General features: G+C 34.4%; 1 protein-coding gene across 1 annotated transcript; it reads right to left on the reverse strand.

Annotated features, from left to right (window-relative positions):
* Window positions 1–7: 7 nt before the first annotated feature.
* APS1 (ATP sulfurylase 1) lies at window positions 8–3,883 on the reverse strand. The gene is made up of 5 exons (XM_086230334.1): window positions 3,097–3,883; window positions 1,377–1,782; window positions 817–1,077; window positions 651–737; window positions 8–497 (listed from the first exon to the last, which is right to left on the reverse strand). The coding sequence occupies exons 1-5, from the start codon at window positions 3,600–3,602 to the stop codon at window positions 360–362; spliced, it is 1,398 nt and encodes a 465-aa protein (XP_086086460.1). The 5' UTR covers window positions 3,603–3,883; the 3' UTR covers window positions 8–359.
* Window positions 3,884–20,480: the final 16,597 nt, after the last annotated feature.

Consider the following 20,480-nt stretch of genomic DNA (forward strand, 5'->3'; position numbering starts at 1 on the left):
TTACCAATAATATAGCCAACAAGCTGATGGATTCAGCATCTTAAATTGTAACCAGCATATCATAGTTGAATATTTGAAAACTAAGGCATTGCACAATCTCTCTTTTCTAATGAGGACAATCACACTATGATACAATGCGCCAGCATGCACAAATGCAGTGATGCAAGATGCAATTAAGGGCGCTAATTACAGATTTGAGGCAAGTGTCATCATTTCTCTGCACCAGTGCCTCACATGGGTTTTATTAGAAATCTGGGCAGAGAATCTTATGAAATCTTGATCATCACACAGAGGAGACTAATTAGCTATCAAGGTTTCTCCCAAACGGTGGGGTTACAATATGATTACATCAGCTCCATCTAAGCTGGAACTGCTTCTGGGACTTTACCGTTGTCTGCAGGAACCAAACTGTCATAGTAGTCTACCAGCACCTTCCAGCCACTAGGGCACATGAATCCTTCAGGAGGGCTCTCTTTGTTCCTAGCAAGCGTTCGCATCTGCAATTTGCAGCTTCTTTTAGATATAATAAATTTATACAACTAAAATCAATGCATTTGGCTCTCAGTGTGGGTTCCTTTATATACTATTTTGCATGGCTGACTATGAGAATAAAGAAACATGTTGGAAACAACCATAAAAAGAACACATACCTTGGTGCCTGATATGAAAAGGAAGTCCTGAGCTCTTGAGGGATCGAAAAATGCCATTTTACCCCAAGTTTTATCATAAGCGGCAACCTGCAAGGGAATAAATTTATGATGACAGATGATTTAAAGAAAAAGTAGGAACAGTATTGCAGGAAGATAATCTATATACCTTGAAAGGAAGGATGTTAAGACGCTCGAGTCCAGGTGCCATGCTCAATACTTTCTTCCCATGGTCAGCATCATATAGATCCCTCTTCTCAATAGGATGGCCCATCCCAGCTGGGTCTCGACCAACGATGTAAAAGTTTGCCCCTGCATTAATCCTAGCCTTTGCATGCCACTGCACCTCAGTTGGGCCAGCATAGTGCATGGGAGAAGGAAATATGGAAACCACAGTCGTCTCAGGATCAAGAACACCATCCTCAAGAACCTGAAGAAACATTAGATGATATCAAACAAAATTAGAATTTGGCTGATGATCGGCTGTTCTTAATGATATGGATCATCAATTGGTTAAGGCAAAACCAATTTATTAGTCAAACTTGTAGGGGAAAATTTAAGAAACCACACATTAGTAAACAACACCTTTCAATTACTTTTCTTTGTCATGTCATGGAGGGGGAAAATTACTGTATAGAACTGTGGGAAAAAAAAAGATAATTCTGTTTCCTACATCTCTGTGCCTGGTTTAGAAAGAGTATTCCAACAAATAAAGAACTCAATACATACCTTCTCATGTTGCTTCATTCGCCAACTAAGTGGAACATCATCTGCCTTTGTATAGCCTCCCAATGGATGAAGCAAGAGAATGGGGTTCTTGTAACCCATCTCAAGAAGTCGGCGACGGGTATCAGTCATCAGCAAAGCATGGCCATTGTGCACTGGATTCCGGAGCTGGAAGGCAAATACTGCATCAGCATTGCGCTTTGTGAATTCTTCACGGAGTTCTGCAGGAGACAAACGGAAGCGATCAAGGCCATCATGGTACTTGATAGGTTCCATAACCTCTAGGTCACCTCCAATCAGCCAGTTTCCAGCATTGGTTATGGCTTCATCAACATAAGGCAAACCAAGGGCAGTCGTTCCCCAAGTCCTGGCAATCCGTTCTTCTTTTGGGTGCTTATAGATCTCAATACTGTTATGAGCCAACAAAAAATCATAAAGGCATTAGAAACCATGTCAAGTCATAGGATAAGATATACAATCCATATAATACATGAACTAAGGCATTAGAAACCATGTCAAGTCATAGGATAAGATATACAATCCATATAATACATGAACTAATGCATATTCTTTTGTAGACAAAAGACAAAACCCTAGTAGTAACTTCAGTTGTTGCTTCAACCCAAGCAGTAGAACATGTTCTCATACTTCATTGAAACAATTATGACGCACATAATAATAGCAAAGTGGATAAAAAAAATCCAGAAAATATTTCCCCAATATTTGAAACTCAGGTTTTACTAGAAGACATCAGTATCATGAGGTGGGATTAATGTTGAATATCGTTTTTTCTTTTTGTAAAAGCAATTTTGAATATTGCTCTTCAAAAAATGACAAGACATTAATGTTGAGGCCAATTGTGGCATCAAGATATAGTTTTGCTTATTCGACGTGACCAAAAATGATTAAAAAATCCTGTTAAAAAATGATTTGGAACAGTGTTCTCATAATAGGAAGAGGAATATATATTCCAAATGCAGATGCAGGTATAACGTCTATCAAATATTTTAAGGAAAAAGAAGAGTATAAATGCAGAACAACGATCGGCTGATTATGAATGCAGGGTAACTTCTAAATGTAATATTATGACTTTTAAATTTGTGTGTGAGGTAACAAATTGAATTCAAATGTCTTATGTACTAATAATGTTGAAGCAGAACATAGAAATATACATTAACATGCATATAAAATACATAAACAATTACATTGTGACAGTATTTGAATTGTCATTAGACTGCCTAATAACCTATTCTAGCACACACCACCAACACATGCTGTAAAAAGTGTGTTTTCTACCTCTCCAATTCTTTAGATCATTTCCTAGTTCTACTCTCCTCTAGGCTGATAGGCTCTAACTAATAGGAAAAAATTTTCTCTTTTCACTTTTTTGTTTAATAAAAGTTTAAAAGATGCAATTTTGTTTTAGACAAGCACAAGGTCCAAGTGTGCAGAGTCTACTACAGAGAGTCTTGTATAGTAGTATTAATAATATTCACATCATGTAACTCGAAGAATGACCAACTCGTTTATATGGGTCACACTTCTAACATTGTGGGACCATATGGACCAGACAATGTACTTAATAACTTTGTACCACAAAATATCATATTTCCAGCAAAAACATGCTAATAAAATATAAGATTTGCAAGCTTTAAAAAGTAAATAAGAAGCTCAAAAACAAAAACAAAATAAAAAGAAAATAAGTAGAAGAAGAACATCTTACTCTTTCAAAATAGCGATCAGATTATTGTCCGAGTCGACGAGAGCGACACTGGTCGACTCGCCGATCCGGCGTTTCTGAGCATCGTCGATGGCCAAAACGATGGGCACCGACATATTCACGACCGACCCGTCATCGAGTCGGAGCGAATTGAAATGAAGCGTTTGGAGGAACTCGGATTCTCTCATGAACCCACGTAGGGGGCTGGACCACCCTTCGCTGATCACGTGGACCCATTGAAGGTCGATCCGCGACAGCTTGATTCTGGGCAGGGACGCAGCCTCCCTCGTCTTCTTGCCCTTCAGCGACTCCTCGACGAAGAGCTCGACGAGTTTTCCACCGTCCGGGTCGATCAACCCGTTTGAAATCCGGAGCCTCTGGCTGGTTCTGGGTCTGGAGCCGAGAGTGAGCGAGAGTTTGAGGGCGGGAGTGAAATGGGTATTGAAGGTTTTGGGCAAAGAGGGAGATGCGGTTGGGGTTTTGGCGAAAAGGGTGGCCATGGACGCCATTGGAGGTGGAGACCAAGGCCTGCTCTGCTTTCGTGTTTTTGGCTCTGCCTCTGCTTCAAGAATCAAATTATTGGGGGAGTATTTTTTATTAAGGGGATTAATAATAATGGAGTGCGAATTTTAAAATTTAGAATCAAAAGAGTTATTTGACGGGTAGGGACAAAGGGAAATCTTATCAAATTGAGCAATGGTGCAATTTGAGTTGGAAAGCATGACTGAATTCATGTGAATCATGTTTGGGTCTTAATTTATAGGGATTTGATTAGGTACAATCTTCGGCTTAAGACAAGGATGAACCTAGACACTTTTTGGGGCTTTTGTTCCTTTCCTTTTTATTTATTTCTTTGTTGTTATTGTTTACCATTGTTTCGGGCACCATTGCTTCATAAAATGAATATTTGAAAGACCCAAAACCCTCCAAATTATTCAATATTTGTTGTTATTAATTATGAATGTTTGAAGAGGTTATGGTCTTCAGTTGATGATGCACGCATTGGCTTTGTTCCTAGATCTTGTAATGGGGCTGCCCATCTTCTTGTGAAATTTGCATTAAGTTGTGGTGGTATACTGGTATGCATTAGTGGGTTCGTGAAGCACCTCCTTGGTTGCTTTCACAACTATATTTTAATTGTAGTCCTTCTTAGTTTCTTCAATAAAGCTTTGTTTATTAAAAAAAAAAAACCCATATTATTGGGAATGAATATGAAATTTCTTCTCATGCTTGGTAAGTTAAAAAAAAAAAAAAAAAGGGGAGGGGGTGAGTTTTCATTCATATGAGTACCTTACACTTTTAGATGCCTTAAAGTGCATTTTGGAATGTCCAAAGGTGCGCTTTAAGATGTCTCTAGGTGCATTCTTATTCTCAAAGTGCACCCTTGAATGTCTTAAGGTCATTTCTGGAATTTTTCAAGATCCACACTGGAATGTCTCAAAATAAATTATGAAATGTTTCTATGTGCATATTAAGATAATAATGATGAGTTTGGTTTAGATAAATGAACATTGTTTTAAGTTTTTAGTGCATAATATATGTGAATCACAAATACGACATGATCAAATAAATTATGTGTGTGGACACATTTGACTGGATTTAATAAACAAGAAGGCTATGGCTGATTATTATTTAACACGAATGCAACCTAATAATAAAAATTGTCACCCTTACACAGTTACACCAAGACAGACCTTGATGTCCTCAAAAGTTTCAGTCATCAAAAGTTTGAAAAGAAACATATATAAGTCTGAGCTTTTTGCTATTAATATAAACATTTCTCACGTGGAATAAATATGCAAATTATTTTTAAATATGCATTTTTCATCATATTTTTAATTTATACAATTATACATGAAAGTATATGCAATTTTTTAAGATAAACGTACATGTATTGTATAATGTGTTTCCTACATAATACAAATGAAGAAAAAGCATAAATCCTTTCTCTACCAAGACATATTATAAACTTCAGAATTTAACCCATTGCAATCAATGATAGTAATCCAAACAATAATTTTTAATTTTTAATAGTTATTTTTCTTTAGAATATGTGAATTTATTAATAAGGAATTTTTTAGATTCAAATAGACACAAGTGCCATCATCAATGCCGCCGAAATATATATATTTAATTTTTAGTTTTAAGTCTGTGACATATGGGATGTTGTAATGGCATGGTGGCTTGTACTTTCTATGAATATACCTAATTTGAATTCAAAGATGCACAACACACATCAATATAGTAAATTGATCCCTCTGAGTCTGACCTTGTCTTCTTATACTTTAAAGCATGTGTAGAGCTCCACCAAATTTTGTACATGGCTCATTTCAGGGCCACATTCATGTGTAGCTCATAGAGACGTGTTAAAGACATAATTTTCTTCCTCATCTCCTTTTCTTTATCAACATTGAATTCAATTCTTTTATATATCCTATGACTGATTACCATCTGTCAAGCAATAAAACTTTTTTTTTTTTATCTGGTAAACTTGAACTTAGAATCTTTACCCTTTTGCTTCCCTCCAGCTAAGGCTCGTGAGTCGTGAGTCGTGAATTTATTTATATTATACTGTAAACCATATATATATACAGATATATAATAAGAGGAAGATTCAAATTTGAAATTTAAATTTAATAAAGTGGAGTGATATCAGTGTATCACTAGACAAATAGTTAATTAATTGTTAATTATATCTTTAAAAGTTAAAAACATGGCCATTCAACTACTATATGGCATATTTGTCAAAAAAAAAAAATATATATATATATATATATACTATATGGCTGATAATCGATTTTTGACAATGTTGACCGGTTTACATGTCTACTTAGCGTGTAGTTTTTCTACCCTCATATATTGTTGTATACCTGTATGCCACACGATGACTTATCAAAACAAACTTGCTAAAAACCTAAATGATACTTTTGGTCCATTTACTTTTATTAAATTTTCACTTTAGTTTTGTTTTTTAAATTTTAACAATTTTAGTCTTATACTTTCAATACGATATCATTTAAGTCTAAATCATTAATCATTTAAATTGATGATGAAAAATTTAATATACATTGCACATGAGTGACATTTCAGACATCTTACTCCATCTTAATGCTTATATAAGCTCATGCCCCACCCTATATGCCATCAGTAAGGAAAAATATAAAATTTCAACGTTAAATTAAATATGTCAAATGGCAAGGAGGGGCTTAAATAGACATCTAGACTAAAATATTTGAAATATCACTCATGTGCGAAGCACGTATTTTCACATCAAATTTTCCGTTAACAATTTAAATCATATTAATTATTTGGACATAAAAAGTACATAACTAAAATCGTCAAAAATAAAAGTTTAGGATCAAAAGTGTCATTTAGCCAAACTATTTATACAAAGTTTGTCTCACTTTTATTAGAGACATATTCACACTATAACATTACTCTTTGGCTCTTTGTTAAGAGGATGACACGGCATCCAATCGTCATGTTACAAGTAGCCACATGTGTTTTTGATACTTATCTATAAAAGGATTAATAAGAAAGCTAATTTAAGGTGTGTCTCGTCCAATTGTCCAAATGATCGACAAAGGTGATGATAATGGTCAACTTTTTCCTTTGCTTTTTGTCTGGTTGGGTGGCCGTCTCTAGTTAATGGAATAAGGCTACGTTTGTTTTCACCGTGCTAGCCGTTGCTAGCTAGGATTGTGTTAAATAACACAGTAAACCCACGTTTGGTAAGACCCGGTATTATTTTAAATGAGACTATCTAGCACCGCTCCTTCTAAAACACCGGATTGTGGGTTGGTAAATAGCGAGGGTTGAACACACCTCGCTATGTAAGAACCGGATTACACCTCCTATCTAAGAATTGGCTCCTCAGCTCAGAAAGATCAAAACAGAGGCAATTGATTTGTTGATTAACTAGTTCCTGCAAGGCTGCAACTCAGAAGACCAAAACTAGTTTCTGCAATTTGGGGCTTTTCTATTTGAGCACAATTGACCACATAAATCTACACCAATGGAAAGAGCAAAAAGAAAGGAGCAACACCCAGTGAAGATCGTTGCCATCAGCCGTCGGAGTCGCCGGAGATCGGCGGAGGGAGGTCGCGGCTTTGGAGCTTCGATTCGGCAATTGAGGTGGTCCGATGAATGATCAAAAGCCACCTTTGGGTCCAGCTTGATGAGAGGAAGAAACTGGTACCAACAGGGGCTCACGACGTCATCGGAAAAGAAGGGCCGACATCGGAGGCCGTCGACTTCTCCGATTTTGAAACGCCATCATCGGCGGACAGAGGGGGAGAAGATGGCGCTGAGAGAGAGAAAGATTGAGAGAGAGAGAGAGAGAGAGAGAAAAAAGATGAAGGAGATGAAGGATGTCAGTATGGCACCATCATCGGGGAGAAAGAAACAGAGAGAAATGGGGAAGGCGTGAGAGTGACGATCTGCTGGGTGGCTGGGAGTGAGTTTATTAATTGTATTATATTTTTTATATTTTTTATTTTAATTTAATTAATTTAGTGCTTTTATCCCAAAAAAAATGTGCTTTTATACCAAAATTATATTTTTTTAATAAAATAAATAAATTAATTAATATTTATAGGCATTGAAATTAATAAATTTATTTTGATAATTAATAAATTTTATTTATTTATAAATTAATATAATTATAATTTAGTCCAACTATGCACCAAACACATGACAGTGTTATTTAGCTTATCCAGCTTCATAGTCCGACACAACACCAAACACAGGATAACATTAGTCCAGCTTACTCCAGTCCAACACTATCCAGCATAATCCATAAGAATAGTCCAATCCAACACAGTCCAGCGTGCCAAACATAACCTAAATGTTTGGACACCTAGCAGTAATTTGCAAGTTAACAGTTAATTACTTAATCAAATATAAAGTTGTAGCTATCTGAACCAGATTTAAATAAAATAAAAAAAAAAAAGTTGTAGCTATCTGACATGCATGCATACATGTGTATGCAATCTTGGAAGCAACATGGGTGGGTGATATGTGCCAAACCCATTAACACATAAAAAAATTGAATGACTCTCGTCGGATAGATACCAAGTTATACTTCATAGATATTTTCATTATGCATATATATATAAATTTTCTCAATATGACATTTATTTTTTTAAGACGTAGGTTGTTTTATGATATTTTACCATGATTAGGCTATTTTTTACATAATTTAACATTTTAGAATACGAGGTTCTATATTTTAAATATAATCATTGTTAGACATATTTTAAGGAATATATAAAATATGAAGCAAAATTTATAAGTTTTGTATAATTTTTGAAAACCCAAGAATGACTACACTTGATATAATTGTTACAATATGGTATTTAAACATGAGTACATCAGTAAAATGAAAAAGAAAATTTAGTTTTTAATAATCTGCTTTTTCTCACTGTAGAAGCATATTTTTATTTGGGCAGTATTGGGTCACCCCTAGGGGTATCACTTGGTCACTCCCACCTTCCAAAACTACTTGTTCGGCAGTATTGGCTTAGAATCAGAATCATTCATTTTTTAGATCACCTATTAAAGATCATTTTTACAAAAAATCAACTTAATCAAAAATCGTTTAGTTATATAATTGTTATCGAACAAATGGACAGTTTGGTCAAGAAACTACTTTTTAAATACAAAATGTTCATTTATTTGATAACAGTTATATAATCAAACGATTTTTAATTGAGTTGATTTTTTTCAAAGATAATCTTTAATAAGTGATCTAAAAGATAAACGATTCTAATCCCTAACAAGTAATTTTGGGGTGGGGGTGACCCAATTACTACCCTTTTTATTTACAGTATACATGTAAGCCTTCTAATATGCATTCAACATTTTGTTAATTCCCTTTCGGCTTTCAGATTGGTTTTCTAATCGTATGCAAAGCCCAAGTACTTGTTTGCCTTGCTCCTATTTCAACTAAGGACTTTGGATCTCGGCCCGTTACACTAACTTATATGCATGCAATCGTATCCAGGCCCATAATGCAAAGCCCTAATTTGGATCTCGGCCTGTTATCATGCATTCCTTGTAACGTGGAGGCCCCTCAATATATTTTGCTTCAAGCACATTGGAAATATTTTTCAAATCCACTACAATGTGTTTGGATGGAGAAATTTAACTCAGTATTTCATTAAAAGTCAGAATTTGAGAAATGAAAATCTCCAATTCCCTTGTTTGGTCTCATTAACACGGAAATCTTAGAATTCTACGCCGGAAAAATTATGAAATTTGAGAGTCATAAATTTTGACTTTAAATTCCACCTAAATAGGTGTTATTTCCAAATTCCATGACATTTGAGATTTTAAGAAAAAAGACCCACCCACCACAACCACCATCCAGACTTGGATCCTTTGCCAGTTTTCTTCCTACTAGACTATATCTGACTTTTGATCACAGCCCTCTAATAATCATTTGTGACTTAGATCTTGCCACATCTACAAACTTTTTTTTCCCACAAATAATATTAAGAAATTAAAAGGTTAGAAAAACAAAAAATCATAAAGCCCACTGCCTACTCATCTCCACCCACTCCACCTCATTCCCGTCCCTCCAACCACCCTTTTAACCTCCTCCCCTTTCTTATTCTCTTTTTTTTCTCTCTCTAAACTCTTTCTCACTTCCCTCCAACGGCAGCCGTTGCAGTCTTGCCATTTTTTTTTTTTAACAGTTACGATTGTGATTGGAATATGTTGGGCTAATCTTTGTTTGGTTTGCCATTTGGGATCCCCATCAATCTAATCCCAACATGATTTCCAAGTTTATTCTAAGAAGATGCAATTAATGGAGATGCTTTTTTTGTCTTTGTTTGCTGGGCTCTTGGGATTAGAAAAAAAAAAAATCAATCTTGTGAAAGAATTTTAATATGCAGAGAAGAGATGGGGAATATATAGAGAAAAGATAAGAGAGAATGGAAGAGAAAGACGAGTGTGGTTGGAGACTTAGAGGGAGGGGAAGGTGGCGGCGTGAGTAGGTAGTCGGTGGGGCTAGATTAATTAAAATTTGTAATTCATGTCATTTACAAAATTCTATATACATATATCCAAACAATAGAAAATGCAATTTATAGAAATTTAAATAACGGAGTTTTAAATTCCATTATTTATGAATTTCTATGAAAATTAAAATTATTTCATCCAAACACACTGTTAGGGAACTAGACTAAAAAGGACGGAAAAAACTTATAGCCACAAGTTTTTTTTCTCTGACCTTCTGCTTTTCAATTTACATAGCATCAATTCATTTAGCATAATTTATTTTTGGGTGTCGTTATTCGAATTCAATTTTTTTTTATAAGTAACCCCAACATAGAGACATACTATTTACACACATTTTTATTTAAAAAAATATTAGGCTTATTCACACCATTGCTCCCTGTAAGATACACTTTTTTTTTCACTTTGCCCCATGAAACTTAAATTATCTCAGTTTGCCACCTGAACTTCAAACAGTTGTTGCAAAAGACCATATGACGTCAATTCTATCAATTTTTTCGTTAAAAAAGCTGATGTGGCACCTATATGGCATGAGTGTGACCCTTTTCTAGTTATGTAAGATCCATGTAAACACAAAAAATTATAAAAAATTGACATGTATCTTATGATTTTTTAGTTTAAAAATTATTTTTTATTATTTTTTTGTCCACATGGATCTTACATAACTAAAAAGGGTCTCACTCATGCCATATAAGTGTCACGTCAGCTATTTTAACGAAAAAATTGACAAAGTTGACGGCATAGAGTTTTTTGCAACAACTGTGTGAAATTCAGGTGGCAATTTGAAAAGATTTAAGTTTTAGGAAGTAAAGTGAGAAAAAATGTATCTTATAGGAGACAATAGTATGAATAAGTCAAAATATTAAAATTTATTAGGGTTAAATACAAAAATAGTCCACGAACTTTACAGTAAATCTCAATTTGATTCATTAACTATAAAAAATGTCAATTTGGTCCACGAACTTTCCAAGTTGTATCAAACCAGTACAAATGTTAATTTTCATCAAAAAATTAACGAAATTGGTCACATGAAAATGTGATGAACGGATTAAAATGCCTTTGAAAATGTGGTCACTTGTTGTGCACATGACCAGTTTTCGTTAAATTTTTCAATGAAAGTTAACATTTGTACTGTTTTAGTACAACTTGAAAAGTTCGTGGACCAAATTAACACTTTCTATAATTAGTAGACCAAATTGAGATTCACTATAAACTTTGTTGCATCATTTTTGTATTTAACTCAATTTATTAATATACTCCACATATTTTTCTAAACTACTCCTACTAAAACTCAAAGAAATTAAACACATGACACGGTTGACACCCAACAATTATACTGAACACACCCAACATCTCCTTCGCATCGTCGTAACCCCGCGGAGTCTTCTCGTTGATCTCCTTGAGAATCTCTTGCTCAACATTTGGGTTCTTCGCGAGTAGCCAGAAGAACCAGGTGGTCTGCAATTGCTTCTCGCTTGCCAGGAAGAACAGACAATGAGATCAAGAACTATTGGAACACCCACGTCAGAAAGAGGCTACTGAAAATGGGGATTGACACTGTGAATCATACTCCACGCCTTGAACTTCTTCAACTCTCCTCTGTTCTCTGCTCAACTCTCTACAACTCTTCATCATCATCGTCATCATCTCAGCTTAATCTCCCAAATCTGCTTAGAATTGGGCCTATAATGGACCCAAACCTCCTCAACTTGGCCACCACCCTCTCATCACAACACCCTGTTCATCAACAAAACCAACTTGGCCTTTTCCAAGTTAACAATCAAAACCAATTCCAACCAAACCACCAGCAGCTCCAAAACCCAGTTCGAGAAATTCCATCTTGTATAACATCAAACACTTTACATCCCCAATTTCTGAACCATCAAACCCCAACTCATGCAAACCAAAAAGGAACAATTCTCTCCAAGCCTCACCAATTTGTGGCAAAGTAATGGAGATCAATCTCCAAATGTAGCAGCTGAGAGGTTTCTTCCCATAACAAACCAGCTGGGCTCTTATGGCTCCAATCATCAGTCAATCAATATTAGCCAGCAGACATGCATTCTCAACAAAATTAAATGTTTGTCCTTTATAGTCAATTTACATTATGACAAAATTTAAAATTAATATTTTATTAAATTGTTGAGACTACTGATAAAAAATTGGGTCCGGACACCATTTATCTTTATCTTTCTTTGTTTTTTATTTTTTACTTGAAAGATGTTATTTGTCAAACACTTTTTCTCAACTTATGTGGTATTCATACATTAAACTCTATATGTGTTTTCCAAATTATTAGAGAGTGAACGAACATTATCGAAATGGATTTTCTGTTGTGCTTGTTTGAATTTTATTCATGTATCGTAAATACAAGAGTTCACCTTTCATCTCGTCAAAAATGTTATGAATCCACCATGCTTTCAATCACACACCCTTAGATTTATGTATTGAAGCTAACACTACTTCTCACATGCAACTCTGTCATACAAGTGAACATGATTATTAAGTGATAAGTGAGAGAGTCGATGGTTGAACTCAAAACTTTCTGGAACCAAAGCTCTAATATTATAAATCTCAAAAATTTAAGTTGTCAAGGAATTAATCAATGATACAAATGAAGTTAATATGAGCATGAGATGAATAATAAAGTTGGACATTCTAGATTCAAACACTCATAGATAAAAAAAAATACTCGAGTTTACCGAATACATGTGATTTTTGAATGATTCCACATACCCAATCTTTACTCTAAAGTGTTGTATCCTATGAGATAATAGTTCATAAGGATCCCCATTTTAAAAAAGATAAGACCTCTAGGTAATTACATATTCTTAATTTATCTTTTGTAATCCCATGTTTTGGTCATGACGCAAAGGGACAAGAATTTCAATAAATTTTACACTCAGCAATAAGATTAAAAGGTTTCCTTCAAAGGATTATGCTTGACAGGCATCTATGTAGATACCAGTCAAAGAAACCCCAAAAGATAACGTTTGGTCATAGTCTCACTTGCATACATCACCTCTCACTCTAATATATATGCTCTCTTGGTCCCAACAACCAAAGCCTTTTGTCATCTCCAAGAAAGAAAAAAAAACAACATATAAAGCGAAAGCAAAAAACCCTTTTCAAGTTTCATGCACTTTTGACGAAAATGATGTGCAATCTTTTTCTCTTGCCACCTCCATGATTGAGGTTTGGAGGCATTTTCACAAAAACAACTCCCAACTTCAAAGAATATTCATTCACAAACACAATTTCGCTTATACAAGTGCTATTGATGGGCCTGCTACACTAGCCCATTCACACTGTACGGATGGGCCCCCACTGGGATGTAATCCATGGGGCTTTGATGGTGGGGTCCAATAAGACACCTATAACTCTATAAGACAAGGTTTTTAAAAAAATAATAATAACTTGTCGGTTTTTTGTGACGAAATTGCCCTTGACAAAAAAGTGTAGGGTGGGCTATAGGGTTTGGGTGGGGTGATGATTAAAGGGGGAAGATGTGAAAGAAGTTTGTGTTTCTGACAACCCCTCTCAAAAAAAAAACAAAAAACAAAAGGAAAATAGTTTGTGTTTTTTGAGTTCTGACAGGTTTGCTTTAGGGCGGATGATGAAAAAAGTTTGTGGTGCCTTTTGATGCCGACATATTTGTTTTTGTCCAGAGTTGGAAATGGGAAGGTGAAGTGAACATACGAGAGTGCCATTGCCCTTATTAGTCCATTGCCCTTGAAATGAAAAAATGACAAAAATTCTCGAGGCTTAATGTTTAGCAAAAATGAGATAAAAAACACAACACTCACATACTCACATGGCAGGTAATTCAAGAAAAAACAATAGGAAGAGGTAAACATAATTGCTATAAAATTCAACTATGATTAAGTTTTTTAACATCGTGTACCTTGAGTATCACTCAAAATTACACATTTTAAGTGGCTTAATTTTATGGATAAGTGATGGACAATACTTTTAATCTTTTAATTTAGCACAAGATTTATAATAAATAAATATTGAAATGAACCAAACTTTTGGATATATTGTCGTTTTTTTTAAAAGTTGAAAATTAATGAACATTAAAGTGAATCTAACCTTAAGTGTTTGTCCTACAAATTAGTTCCTTAAGTGAGCATTTTTGGAATATCACTTATACTAGAGACACTACTATTTTCATTTGTAGATACCACTGATGTGGTATATTATGAACAAATAAGATTTTTAAAGTACCTCTAGTACTACTCTAGTACATATGATGAGTTGTAAGGAGAGCAACGAATTGCATTCCCCAACTCAAATTATTCCTTTTCCCTTTCTTTCTTTTTTGCTATGATTCCTTAATTTTTCTTGATGGGAGGTGGTGGTGGGGTGTACATGAAATGGATTTATATGGAAGGCAGTACTATGTCATAATGACAATAGTCTAATAAATCATGAGGGGATTTTAACAATTATTTGCTATTGGATTCTTATTGGGGGCCTACTTCACCCTGCATTTTTGAATCTTTGAACATGCATTGGCTACTTATTAGAATCTTTTGGTTGCTGCTAATGTGGACCAAGGCCAAAAACCCAATGAATAGAGACCTTTTAAATTGGAGCTCAATGGAATCCTCTACAAGGGTGTTACCACTACCATGTATTCCCCATAATGAAGCTGCACATTATGGTGCATAGTGTTTAGTTCACCGCACCACCACTCCACCAGTAACAAATTTGAACCTCTCTTTTCTCTCTTTCTGCTTTGCAAAATCATATCATCAACTCATCAATAATGGATAATTTTGGTTGGACCCCAAACATGGCTTTCCAGGAATATAAGACTAGAATAGCTAGCACTTGATGAAAAAAATAAATACAAATAAATATAGACATCCGTTAGAGAGGAAATTTCCAATTATATCCTTTGGTTAATTTGGCTATGACATTGCACTTTTTTCACCCTAGGAGGGACAAGGGTTTGAATTTTGACAGCTCCTCCTGCAGTTTTTGTAGCTGTTTTAAGGGGAAATCTGACACTAGCCAATTGCCAAAGATTTTTTCACTTTTGACAGTCTTAACATTTTCATATATCTCTAGCTTTACTCTTAAAAAACGCAAAATGAAAGTGAAATGAAAATTCATGTTTGATGTGTGGTTTTGAAAGATGAAACATCTTATGCAACAAAAACCAAAAGCCAGCCAAGGCATCCATAACGTTTCTTTTTGACAGGCTTCTGGATCTGGCCCCAGTACTACTACTATTCCTACTAGCTCCAAGATGTAGTCTACTCACAAAGTATTGTATAGACACAAGTACTCTTGCATTTTTATAGCAGAGGTCATGCCATTTAGTCTGATTACATTTGGCTTTTCCGATGGCCCATTTAGATTGAAAAGGGCAAATTAGTAACACACATAGATATCATCTTTTTCACTAAATATTTCTTGCACTCTCCTCTTTTTTTTTTTTTGGGTGTATTTAATCATGACTTAAGGTGAGAATGCTAGCTCCCCATGAATTGTTTGTAATGCTAACTGCTAGTGTTCTTCTTGTATGCTCTTAAGAAATAGATATGAGACTTATGAGGTACCAAGGCAACAATGGCTTTTTTTTTTTTTTTGTCTAAAGGTACCAACAATGGCTTAATTCTCGAAAATTTCTTGGAAGGAGGGAAGTCACATGCCTATAAGCCAATGATTAATGGCAATGACTTTCGATTAAAGGGTACTCACACCATTCCATCCAACAATATACATAGTAACACAAGTAAGGTTAAGAGAAATGTTCTCTTTGCAGACTGTTTAGTGTCAATTTAAATACCTAATTAAAATAGATTGTTGTATGAATGTGTGGTATGAATTGAGATAGTCTAATCATATAACATATCAAATATCAGACAAAAAATATTAATTACATGTGAGACTTGCTAGAGTCCACATGTATTTAACTTCCTTTTGTAAATTATATACGAAAAAATAACACACACACAAAGAGCTTCAGAAAAAAAATGAGGAATTACTCATTTGCCCATAGCTCAAAGCCTGAAGAACAGTATATACTAGATAGACACTAGGGGTCGGCAATGGGCCGGGCTGGGCTAGCCCGGCCCAAATTTTTTGGGTTCGGGCTTGAATTATAGAAGCCCAATAGGGCTTTCGGGCCGGGCCGGGCCGGGCTTGGGCTTTAATACACAAGCCCAAGGCCCGCCCATCGGGCTTTGGCTTGCGGGCTTGGAGGGCCGGGCCGGGCTAGGCCCGAACGGGCGGCCCAAAATGGGCCCAAAGCCTATTTAGACACATATATATCTTCAAAAAAAAAAAAAAAGGATTTTGGCTATATTGTGATTTGAACATGAGACCTCAAATAACAAGCTTCAACTCTCAACCAACTGAGCTGACTAGTTTATTTGTCAAGTTTGTGAATCATAACATATTTAATAGCTTTTTCATTTATTTACTTCAATAAATTATTAATATACTTATTAAGTTATTATATAATACTATTATGTTAGTAATAGTGTAATACCATAAATAATAAACTTTTAAAATTATATACAATATTACAACTATAATAAAACATAAATGTACATATGTATTATTATATATTTTATTACATATTTTTATAAACAAACGATGCAATTGTGTTGTCAACGATCCAAACCGTTCAAATTTTAGTTCTTCACTCAAAGATAATTTGTGCAAAAAATTAGCTCAATCGGAGATGTAAAAGTGACATAATGGTGGTCAAATTAATGAACGATCGTGGTTTTTCTAATGATCATCGAATGGGTAGATGAATTTCGATTTAGCCGATTTTTTGTACGGATGATCTTTGACTATGAACATAGAAAATGAACAGGTCAGATTGTTGAAATCACGTTGTGGTCTTCATAATTATGGAAACAATAAGGTTTCAACGGGAAAGTTATTAAAATTATACTCTTCAAGTGTATTTATATGTAGAAGCTCACATATCGATCTTGTTTTCAACGATCCGAACCGTTCAAGTTTTAGTTCTCCACTCAAAGAGAATTCTTGCAAAAAATTAGTTTAATCGAAGATGTAAAAGTGATTTTTCTAAATGTAACGGTGGTCGAATTAATGAACGATCGTGGTTTTTCTAATGATAATCGAATGGGTAGATGAATTCCGATTTAGCCGATTTTTTGTAAGGATGATCTTTGACTATGAAAATAGAAAATGAACGGTTCAGATCGTTGAATTAATGAAATGACGATTGTGGTTTAATAACTTTAATTATACTTGTATTATAAAAGTTGTATATACACATATACATTTATATTTTATTATACTTGTAATGTTGTATATAATTTTAAAAGTTTATTACTTTATTATTTATGGTATTACATAATTTACATTATTACTATTTACTAATATTATAGTATTATATAATAACTTAATAAGCATATTAATAATTTATTATAGTAAACAAATAAAAAACCTATTAAATATGTTATGATTTCCAAATTGGGCTTTGGGTCGGGCTTTGGACGGGCCTAAACGGGCCGGGCTTCGGGCGGCCCATGGGCTTCAAGGGGATGGCCCAAGCCCAACCCAAGAGACTTTCGGGCCGGGCCGGACCGGCCCAATTTTTGGGCCAAATCGGGCTTCGGGCCTAATGGGCCGGGCGGGCTTCGGGTGGGCTTCGGGCCTTGGGCTTTTTGGTGAGGCCTAATAGACACAACAACCCCTTCAGTAAAGGAACAGAAAACTGTATAGAAATAACAATAGTAATGAATTGATGATGCAGAAAAGAACATGGAAAAGGAATGCATTTACATGCCAAGGAGAGAGCAGGATCACTGTGACCGAATTGCACGCGCGCGTGCATTGACCCATGGACGCAGTAGTGCAGTACGCTACAAGCCTACAAGTCTACAACTACATATATATTTGTTGTTGGAAGAATTGGCTTAGTATCTAGTATTTGCAAATATTTTTTTTTTTATTGAAAAAATACCCAAAAACAGAAAACTTGGAGTACTTTTATATTTGTAATCGTTAAATGAATAAAATTTGGGTCAATGATAGATAAGGTTAAATGACAAGTTCAAAGGAATACTATATTAGACAACTATCACCGTATATATATATCAAGTTAACATACCCTGCATAAAATAGAGAGCAGTTTTGCTCACCTCCTTTAACTCAGGTGTATGCTCACCTCCTATCTAAAATGCTGCCATGTATTTAAAAAATTAACCATAAGTTAATCTATTGTATTTAATTATTTATAATATTATAATGATGAGAGAGAAAAATAATTTGACAACTCTTTTCTACTTTTATCCTTATCTTTTATTACTCAACTTTTTTTCACTTTTTTATTACCTATTAATTTTTATTTTCTCTTTTATTTATTCTAGTATCTAAAAAACCACATGCATTTAATAATTTTTGCTTTTTTTTTGTTTGCTCTTTTCTAGTATGCCTCCAGTACCCAAAAAACCACATCCAATTTTTTTGGGTCTTCTCATGTATACACCTTTTATCTACTTTTTTAATTAATTAAAAAAAATAATCCAACAACACATTTTTTTTGTTGCCTAAGAATTCTTCTTTCTTGTCTCATACATGACCTTTTCAGATGAAACAACTTATTAGGTCAATCCAAGGTGTTGCAGCATTTGAAGAGAGAAGAATAGTTGCAACGACATAATTTTTTTTTTTTTTTGAACTCATGTAACTTTTTTATTGGATTTTCTATGTATGTAAATGAGTTGTTTTAGATTTTTGTTTGGCCAACATTTTAGATTAAACTTTGCAAATGAGTTTTTTGTTCGAATTGCAAGTGTGTTGTTAGAATATTTTTTATTTTTTAATTAATTAAAAAAATAGATAAATGTGTATACATGAGAAGACCCAAAAAAATGGATGTGATTTTTTGAATACTAGAGGCGTACTGGAGAAGTGCAAAAAAACAAAAGAAGTAAAAATTATTAGAAATAATTAAATAAAAGAGAAAAGAGAAATTAACGGGTGATAAAAAAAAGTTGAGTAATAAAAGATAAGGATAAAATAAGAAATGAGTTGTCAAATTATTTTTCTCTCTCATCATTATAACATCATAAATAATTAAATACAATAGTTAACTCATGGTTAGTTTTTTAAACACGTGGCAGTATTTTAGATGAGATGTGAGCATACACCTGAGTTAAAGGAGGTGAGCAAAACTGCTCTCCATAAAATATCAATCCTCTAGAAAAAGAACAACCAAATTCATTTATAAGTGTTTAAAGAATTTATGTCGAGCGTTAAAATACTCATTGTTCGTCGACAAAACAACCATAATAACTAAAAAATATGATTGTAATTATATTACAATAACATGATGTTCTCATTATAAAATTTATTGCAAGTTTTTTAAGATTAACTAAAAAAATTTTCAGTAAATTAATGTCCTTAATCACAAACATATTGGAGAAGAACTTATCTACAATACAGATATTGATGTAGCATTCCCAACATGAGAGAATGAATGATTGAAACATTGAGTTATGGGACCATGTTGGACTTGCTTCTCTCATGTTGGACCGTTATGTTAAGGGTGAGTTCGGTTCGGTTTGGCTCAGTTTTAGGGCTGAACCGTAGACCGAACTTATTGCAAGGAATCAATTCGGTTCGGTTAGATTGGTTCAATCAGTTTGGGCTAGAACTTTTTTTTTTTCCTTCCATGTTTTAACATTTAGATTCCAAATGTCCAAAAATTTGAAAATTTCAATTTTTTTGTGGGCACATTTTAAAGTCTCTAACATCCTAAACTATTGATGGAAGTTCAATGCATCAACTAAGAAATTAAAGAAACTATAAATTCATTAAGATTGTAGTCCAAAAGATAAAAAAAAAAGCAACATGAAATCAAAGTTAACATTACAGTCCAAAAGCAATCTCAATCCTCGTATTCCTCAAGTCAACAATGTCAACTGTCGGAAAATAAAAAATTTTGTTAGTGGGTTGAATTCACATTGAACAAAATTTCGGTTAGGGTTTCAAAATCATTCCTAATTTTGAAAGTTTTGCTTGGTAGTGGGCTGAAATTCAGGATTGATGAGAGGAATTCAAGAACCCCAAAAAACAAAATTAGGGTTTTCTGAATTCCTTTAAACCCCCAAAATGAAAATTGGGGGAATTGAAGGAGATGAAATAGAAAAAAGAGGAGGAAGATTGACTTCAGACTTCGTGAGGGGTGGGTTTGAGTGAGGCCGTGAGATGAGGGAGAATGAGTGAGGGAGAATCAGAGAGAGAATGAGCCAAGGGACGGTCAACGATGGTCGCAAACTAGCAGGTGGAGGGATGGTCGACACTCACAAGTTGAGTCGCTGAGAGAATGAGTAAAACGAGAGAATGAGAGGGTGAGAGAGATT

The sequence above is a fragment of the Dryas octopetala genome, chromosome 2 (genome assembly GCF_963921425.1).
Source record: "Dryas octopetala chromosome 2, drDryOcto1.1, whole genome shotgun sequence".
NCBI classification, from domain to species: Eukaryota; Viridiplantae; Streptophyta; class Magnoliopsida; order Rosales; family Rosaceae; genus Dryas; species Dryas octopetala.